The following is a 9,582-nucleotide window of genomic DNA, read 5'->3' on the forward strand; positions in this document are numbered from 1 at the left end:
TAGTTAATGCACTAAAATATATTTTACAAAAGGATTGGTGTGACTTAATCTTGATCTCTTTCAGAAAGCACCATGCAGGGTGCAGCTTTATATTAAGACTCGGGAGCCAAGTTGTCGTGTACCTTCAGCACGACCGAGTGGGCCTCACTGGACACTGAACGCTGACTGTCTGTGGTAGTAAAACAAGCATTCATCATGAACTTATTTCATCTTGCTTCTCCATTTCACTCCATCCCATCCTGCTCTAGCTCATCTGGACTCTGCTGTTTTAGAGACCCCTGGCATCAGCAGCAGCAGCAGCAGCAGCAGCAGTGAGGTACTTCACTACGAAGCAGGGCAATGATTCATTCACTGTCAATTCCATCAAGTTCAACAAGACAGGAAATTCTTATTCAATCTTTTTTTTTTTTTTTTTTTAACTTTTAAGATATTTAACGTGGTGTGATGTTTGTAACTCTTTTAATGATATTCAATTGTTCAATTGTACAAAGGCTCCCTGGCCATCAACTGGTTAATTGGGTTAAGCCATTTAATTAAAATACCTTCCCTTATTTTTGTGAATAAACCATAAACTATTAATATGTTTATTAGATATAATATACCAATAGGTATATTGTATGGATTACATTATACTGGAATTATCTGCTTCAATCTATATTTGTTGGCATTTGGCCTTTAGAAAAAAGGCTAAAAAGTAAGTTTGCATTCAGATTTCTGCACCCACCTGATGGTGTGGTCTAACAGTAATCTAACCATATTAGAAAATATATCATATAACTAGGATAACAAACAAGGAAAACAGCTCTTAAACTATATAAGAGTTTGTCTCGATACCACTGCAGATAAAGTTAGCTGCTCAGACGCTGAAGCATAATATTGATGACCTCATGATATGATAGCCTAATAATCATTAAATGACACGCAAAATTACAATTTTTTTTCAAACTGTCATTTAAATGACTTGTGCACTAAATCAGTGGAGTACACTTTTTATATTAATATTTTTGTCCATTAGAGTAACCATCTGGTTTAAGTGTGACCTGTTGACCTTTTGTCTCTTTTCTAAAAATGAGGTGATTTAGATAAATGCAGTGGGGGTTTATTTACAGCCTGTGACTCACCAGCAGTGACCAGTCCTGCTGGTCCCTAAGTTGATTTGGTTCTAGACATGTGGCCATATAACCACATCTCAGCACTTACTCTAATTTTTATTTCAGATACACCGTGGGTCCATAACAATAAAAGGAAAGAAAGTGAAATAAAACTAACAAGATTAAAATGTATCATTCAGTTTAAGTGCAGTCCATAGGAAGGCTATCTCGCCATGTTTCCTAAGCCTGGCTATGTGTCTAAGAGCAGCTCTTCCTACAAATACATGAACCATCTTAAATGTTGCCACGGACACTTAATTGGGAGGTGAACTCCTTTTTAGAGACTGGAGTGATGGTCAGTGAGCCAATATTAAATACGTTTATATTGTGTGTGAGTGTATAGAACTGATGGAACTGGAAGTGATAGGATCTGAAACCTGCTTCATGAAGCCCTGTTTCTGTTTTCTTACCCTGTGACACCGACCCTTCTTTGTCACTGCTCCCCAAAACCCAAACACACTCCGGTATCGCTTGCCTGCATCTGTGACCTAAAGATCCTTCACGCCCTGACAGTAAATCTAACTGCCCACACACACACACACACACACACACACACACACAGGCACCACACCCCATGATGTATGCACATAATGAAACTGTGCATGCCCTCACAGACACACAGATGAACACACGGCTCCTCCTGAGCGCTCACCTCCACACCTGTGTGACAGGTGATTTGAAATCCTTTTTGGTTGCTCGGTGAAGCGTATCTGCTGCAGATGATCCAGTGGAATTACTCTCTAACTCTTGATTTAGTCCGGCGGGGCACAGCAGGAGGACAGAGGCACTGAGCACGCCTGGGCTCAATGTATTTCTCATCTAAATTCACCTTTCTGACATATATTTGTGCACTAAGTAAATTCAGTTCCTCAATGAATAATTATAAATAGATCAAGAAGAAGACGCCAGTGCACACGTGTTATATTTTGTTTCAGTATAAAAAAAGAGACAACCTTCCTGTTAGTCTTGACAGTTCCTACCTGTCCGTCAGTCCCTGATGACTCTGTGCTGTCTCATCCTCCTCGGCTGTAGCTCCTCTGACACTGGCTAATGATGAAGCCCTGTCTGACAAATGGAAGTTCCCCCTCAGAAAGTGACCTTTGACCTTTACCTTCCAACTTCTTCCCTTTCTTCTCCTCAGTTCATTCCTGTCACAGGGCTGCTATGTGAAGTGTGATGTACTCCAGTGACTGATACATGCCAGTCTTTTTCTCAGCTTGGTTTAACCCCCTGTGATTCTTCCCCTAATATGTCGTTGCTTGCTGCTTCCTGTCTGCTGTCCTGCTGTACATTTACGGGTCTAGTCTCTGTATGGTATGTGTCGTCCTACCCATCCTCCTGGGCATGAAAATCTGGCCTTTCTATTTGCTCACAAACATACACAAGCACACAACACACACACACAAATGCACACATGCACAAGGTTAACCTCGGCTCATTAGCTAGACAGCTGTTAAAAGCTAATGAAACATGAAATAGGCGACATCTGTCACTAAAGTAGAGCGCAAGATGTGAAATGTTTTTTTTTATAGGCAATGGATGGCCTTACCATCAATTATTCCTTAACGTCATAAACATGTGTGTATTTCTAAAGTCATGTTTATGTATGGAGATGAGCAACCTCGTCAGAAAATCCATCTGTTAAGATTATTGTGTTTTCATTGGTACAGCTGCTGTACTATGGACCAATTTGTGCTCATGAAAACACAATGCATTTTCCAGTGAAGCAGAACCAAATGTGTTCTTTCACTGTTCAGTGAAGTGTATGTGTTAGACAATGGACTAGATTACACTTAGATGTATGTTGCTATCGGCATTAATAGGTTGTTATTATAGGAAAATGACGACTACTCAAAGAACAGCATTGTTTCAGTATGACAAGAAGTTAGCAAGTCGAGTTAGCCTTTTTGTGATGTCATGTTGTTGGTCCGTCGCCTCGGCTGATTAAAAGAACAAACAACGCCGGCAGCGGATTATATCAGCTACGGTTAATTAACATTAATGGGGCGAGAAACTTGCAAAGAACACCAAAACTGAAACTCAAACACTGTCTAACATCAGTGCACCGTTGGGAGCGGTGGCTGTGTATTTATAGTTCAGTCACGCAGAAGAGAATTTTGAATCGTCTCCAGGCCAAACAATCGAGAATTATCAGTTTCAGTAATTGGAATTTTCCAGTTAAATATTCCAGCAATAATGACCTTTGAACATAATATCAATGATTACAATGTATTTGGATCAACCAGCAATGTCAGTCTGTTGGTCCACCACTTTGATCCAGACTGAAAAACCAACATTTGATTGAAATATCTTGACATACAGTGGACTGTTGCCTGCAAACTTTAGTACACACATTCATGTTCCGCAGGTCAACATTTCAAATGATCTAATACTTTGGTTTATGACTGAATGCCTGTAAAATGAATGACATTCATATAAGCCATATAAACCAAATGCTAGATAAACTTAGATTGAACGCAATAAACATTATACCTGCTAAACATCAGTGTGCTAGCATGATCACTGTGAGCATGTAAACATGTTAATGTGTTCACATAGCTCAAGTGCTGCCTGAACATTGTTCTGTACACTCTCTGTCTTGTTTGAGTTTACGCAGATTAAGAACTTGATTCAGATTTGAGGAAATGGTATTGAACCACAACCACAGTCACAAAGCAAAAGCCAACACTGACAGCATAACTGAATCTCTGTAATTTTTACTGTAGTGCTTGTTACACATCTGCGCAGTATGTCAGTATTACATTATTATTGTGATCTAAGGATATATACATTTATCATCTTAGTTTTTGAATATTACAATAGATGATTGTAATATCATTACATGGAGAAATGACACAAATCCTGTCTTTTCCTGGTTTTAAAGGCTACATTACAGTAGAGTGATGTCATTTACTGACATACCAGACTCGTCCCTAATACTTGTCTTTACACACTTTGTCATTATATCCACATTACTGAGTATTATTTATCAAAAATGTAATTCTCCTGATATGCGTTTAATATATAATGAAGCTAAAGTCAATAACCATGTTAAGCAATAAAACATGTTAACCAGTAGTTTTATGTTAAGTAAAGTGTTAGTAGACATATTGAAAGCGGACAGTTGTACAACATTTAAAGAATATCACCAGTAGGTAGCACACACATTCATTTGAGGAAATTACCTACGATGATCTAAAATTTTTGTTTGACATGTCTGTACACAGCTGCGTTGACTCTCTGAAAAAAGAAAATAGATAAAAAATGAATAAAGAATAACACTGCATGGTCTACATTAGATGTTGTGGACACGGATTATTGTTCAGTGAAAATTGCATAACAGGTGAATATAATTTGATTTGCCTTCCCTTTGTGTTTCACCTCACACACGCACGTGCTGCACTCTAATTAGAGCTACAGTAATTGGATGTGACCTCGCCGACGCCGGCTGTGTAATACGACTGTAATACGGTGTCATGTAAAGAGCATGTTTTCGGCGCTAATTCACCTCGCCTTATTGGCTCTACTATTCAAGGGGACTTAATTGAACTTGGACACATTTCTAGTACAGTCCCTGGTCTAATGGCTAGTAACACTTGATAACAGCATCCAGCCCACCTGGACATACAAAATTAAAAAAATGCAGAGGGTCTCTTGGCTGTGACTGAACGTAAAAATATCATAGACGTTTTTTGAAAATAAACTTTTAACACGTTTCTTTTAAAAGAACAGCTGTTACTCATTTCAAACATATGATCGTGTGCAAAGGCGTTCCCCCCTTACATCAAGATAATATGATACATAATTAATATCTCGCAAATTGAACAGCATTATATTCCCCCCATAATCACACAGACCTAAGTGCCGGTTCTCCTCTTTGCTACACCATCTCATATAACAAGTCATATTTTAGCATACATTATGTTTAGTTAATGTCTAATTAGGCTGCGCAAGTGAAGGAGCTGTAATTTAAAGAGCTACAAGTCAATCTACTAATGATGGAGCCAGTTCTCCGAGGTTTTAATGGGAGGAGGTCAAGTCTCCGAGGAGGCAGCAGCCTTTCACTCTTGATCTGTCTGTCTCTCTCCTCACACACTGTATATCCTCCTCTCTCTCTCTCTCTCTCTCTCTCTCTCTCTCTCTCTCTGCATCATATTTTTCTCTCCGTCCATGGATATTCATGAGTCAACAGAGTGAACTTGCAGTCTTCTCACCAGCAGAGATTAACGGAGGTGTTAAGAGCGCCGAAAGGCCTCGGGGATGAATACAAACGCTGGGACGCATTAGTTGCTGTCAGCGAGGTGCCTATCTGTTCTTGTCAAGTCGCAGCTCAGTGAGACAAGTGTCGGATCCCCAATCTGTGGCTGTTTCTGTGTCACGCCGTCCTTTATTAATCGCCTTTCTTTTTTCAGGTAAACATCGCAAAAAAAAAAAAAACTTAAATGGAAGGAGGAAATTTAAACTCTGGTGAAATCACTTCGTCACCAAGCAATGTCCGCTTTACAGCTTGTATACATGCTCATTGCATTACATGATGCTCATCTGCTTCTGTTTTTTTCTTTTGCATTCAGTGGCAACATCTCTACAGCTGAAATGAATCAAACAGCACAAACATGCCAGGAAGGATTGTTGTTTTTACACTTTTAGGTCATGGTAAAAACCTAAAAATGTAAAAGAAAAAAAAATTAAGACAATATTAAGACAGTCGATGTAGAAGTTCATGGAAAGAGAAACAACACCGTATTGTTGCAGTTTTACTGTGTTTTGAAAACTGTATTTCAAGATGGTTTGTCACAGTATTTATTATGTTTTTAAATCTTATTATATTTAGCTATTCTACCGTGGGCACTCAACAATAGCAACATTGAATAAATTAAATCAATTTGGAAAAGTAATACACTAATTCTATGATTTGTATCCTCTTAAACCAATGTGTGTTGCTGTAGATAATAAGCCTTCAAATGGTCTTCAGTATTATCAACGTGACTCAATGACTGTCAGTGATGCTATGTAAAGGTACAGCTGGAGTGTTTCTGCAGCCACACACAGTGAGTGGTTTGAAACATCACAGACGTCAAGATGAAATGATCAGCGCAGTTTTTAACTCATTCAAACGTACACCAGTGTTTCTACACTCATGGCTGTGTTCACACATACTCTTTTATTGCATGACGAAAGATTGTAGAAGGCTTTATGTGAGCAAAGAATCTGCATATTTTAGCATCTGTGCTTCTGTGATTCACATATGATCACACCACTTGCTACAGACACTGCAGTTTTTAACAATACTCTGTTATTAAAATAATCCTTTTTTTGTCTTGCTATCTCCTGTCATCGACTGATTGGAATACAATAAGTTAACATCAGCCAGTGTTCTTCTGGAAGGCTGAACTTTACTTTCTCGGCCCTGAAGACAAGCTTTAAAAAGCAGCTGAACTTGAGCAGGATGCCAAACTAGTGCATAATACTAAGAGTCAAGATTTTACAACTCCGGAAAGCTATCACAACGGCATGAAACAGTTCCAGTTATTAGCCTCAGTCTAGATGGTGATAAATTACCAGTGGTGAAAGAAGTATTCAGATGTTTCACTATTATAAAAGTGCGGTGTAGAAATAGTCTGTCGAGCATTGAGCTCCATCTTCATACTGACAACACACTGTCAGCATCAAGATAGCGAGGGAGTTTTCTACACGTTATTGACAGTGCTGAGTGTTAATTACCGACGTCACTGTAGATCACTCACAGTGTTTTATTCTGTCAAATTGACGGCCAGCCTTTCCATAATCAAAATCATCAAAATCAGATGTATTAAGGTTGATGGTATCTATGAGTACTAGATCCAGCAGATTAAATGTGAATGTTAATATGTTAAATGTCCCCTTTAACTCAGTGGTTGAGTTGAAGGGGACTGTTGGGCCTTGAAAGATGTATGCGCTCTACTGAGTACCATTCTGGTTGCTTGAATTGGATTGAAAAGTTACATAATCGTGCCCTGATCCATTACTATCATAATGGTCGTGACGCGACTCTATTGGCAGGCGCTGAGCATGGTGGGATTCCTCACAGTCCCTGCACATACTGTAGGAAGAATGCCACATTGATCAATGCGCCTCGATGACGAGCATAATGCAAGCTTTAACAGTATATGTGAACACAGCATTATTCTGAATAATGCAGATTTCGACAGAGGAGCTTGAAAGGGACGTCACATCTAAAAAGGTATCTGTCAGCAGCTGAAATAAATAAGTCCCCAACTTTCAAGGAGACAAACAGACCCCCAACTTAAGCTGCAGGCGGTTGAGACAGCAGTATTGAGATGAATCAGCAACAAAACTAACTATGGATCAATGAAATGTTTGAACACACACGCACACACACAGTGCTCGTTATCTGAATGCTTCAAACAGCCCATTGAATGATTTGTTATGTAACTTTCACTCTGTCACCCCCCCCCGTCCAGTCGCACGGGCGTCGACTCACTTCCTCTCTCCTGTTTCTTCTTCTTGTGTTGCAGTATGATCTACTCCTTGGTTACCTCATAACAACTGATATATCAGCAACTGGAGAGAAGCAGAAAAAAATAAAGCACCTCTGGATACACAGACTGCCGTTGTGTCGAACTGAAAGACAGGAAATGTAAAAGTTTAAGCTGAGAAGGAGGAACATTTTGTTGCTGTGAAGCCAAACGACGAACCGGATGGAGGTCGGAGCTTCTTTTCCTGCTCAGTCTCCTTCGGGAGGACGGACATGTTTTACGCTCAGCTGTATATAAAACCTGAAGACTAAAACTCCTGTTTACAGTTTGACTGGTCATAGAGAGAGATCCGAGTTTAATCACTGCCTGGCCAACGTTTGTAACACACACACACACAGACACACACACACTACACACAGACACACACACACATCCGCAGCCTCCTCTGGAGTGCTACCGTACTCTCTGTACAGTAGCAGCGCCGGTAGCCCGAAGGACGGAGAGCACAGTAGCGTTTGCACAGTTTGTCTCAGGCACAGCATGGTGAAGCACTGTCCGGCCCAGCACAGCACAGCACAGCTCACCGACCCCTCAGAGTCATTCCTCCTCGACGCCTCGCCGACCGTAGCTTCACCGGTGAGTCAGGAAAAGAGGGATAGGTGGACGAGTGGATGGACGGATCACACTGTACAGAAAAGAGAGCGCTCAGGGGGAAACACCGGAGCAGCCAGATATCTCCCCCCCCCCTCCTCCTCTCCCGGACGGCACATACAGTCCACGGCCCCCTGGGCTTTTCTTTCTAACATTACGTGAATGGCTTTTGTGACGTGTGCATTTTTGGTGTATTCTTTAACAAAAGGCGTTTCTAATTGAATTATGATCTAAAGCTAAAGGTATTCTATACAGCAAATGCCTTCTTAGTGTTGTCCTAGTGTCGTTCTATTGTGGGAAGCTTTTTTCTGAATCTCCAAACTGACACCTGTCCAAGCTTTTATAGTAGAGGAGCACACATTCTTTGCACAAATAGTGTCTTGCACAATACTCCGCAATATTTGGCTACATATTAGGGATCATTTATGATAGTCTAGCCACACAGGTGAAGGTCTTCCAACATGAAAAGAACTATCCTGCCCTGTTCCGAAGACGGGGAGACAATGTGAATCTTTTCTAGCTCGATTTACACCACGGACCAAAATGTTGTCTTTTCAGTATTTAATTGATTTATTTACGTCTATTTGTGAGATACCGAGGGCTTGTCTTCACGCTCTATTTTAAAAGGAAACCTCATTTGCCAGTGTAACCACGCCATGGTAAGGAAGAACGAGCAGTGAATAAAAAGCAGAGGATGTAAAAACGTGTCTTCTCTGATTCGTCTCGACGCAACTGTAGCAAGATGGTGACGTAATACGACTACTACAGGCCATCTCCCCTGCAGCTTCAATCAGTTCCGTAGCTCGCTCACAGGCACTTCGGCAGGGCAGGTGCTTGAACCTGAACCCTCCACGTGTAGCACAGTTTTCTAAGCACCAGACCACTCTTTAGATCGCCACACGATGAGCTCACGGCGTTAAGCCGGCGCCACTCAAGGAGCAGATGGGAATGCCCGATTCTTGTTGTTTTTCTCTTATTCTAACTCAAGCATTTTCTATCCTTACTGTGTACGTGACCGACCAAGTTGAATTTAGATATTGTTTATGAAATAAAGTATTTTAAAATCAAAGTTTTGCTGTTTTTATTTAATTATAGATATACACTTCCACTCCTTGTTCATTTAAAAAAAAAACTGTGTTGTCTTTTAATATGTTTCCTTGTGCATAAGATTCATAACCACACGCAGGGGAGCAGGAGAGGAACGAGGTGGGGGGCAAATTAGATTTACTTGCGTATTCACTTGAAGTTCACACAGTATGTTCAGGTTTTGAATAGAGATATTCATGCACTTGATAAAATCAATG

General features: G+C 40.4%; 1 protein-coding gene across 1 annotated transcript in view; it reads left to right on the forward strand.

The window, feature by feature from the left end:
* Positions 1-9,347, forward strand: part of cnih3 (cornichon family AMPA receptor auxiliary protein 3) — a 96,681-nt gene extending 87,334 nt beyond the window's left edge. Inside the window, 1 exon segment of the mRNA XM_030405838.1 lies at positions 7,667-9,347. Within this exon segment, the coding sequence (XP_030261698.1) occupies positions 7,667-7,694 (28 nt within the window). The 3' untranslated portion in view covers positions 7,695-9,347.
* The last annotated feature ends 235 nt before the right edge of the window (positions 9,348-9,582 follow it).

Source organism: Sparus aurata, chromosome 22, assembly GCF_900880675.1.
Source record: "Sparus aurata chromosome 22, fSpaAur1.1, whole genome shotgun sequence".
NCBI lineage: Eukaryota > Metazoa > Chordata > Actinopteri > Spariformes > Sparidae > Sparus > Sparus aurata.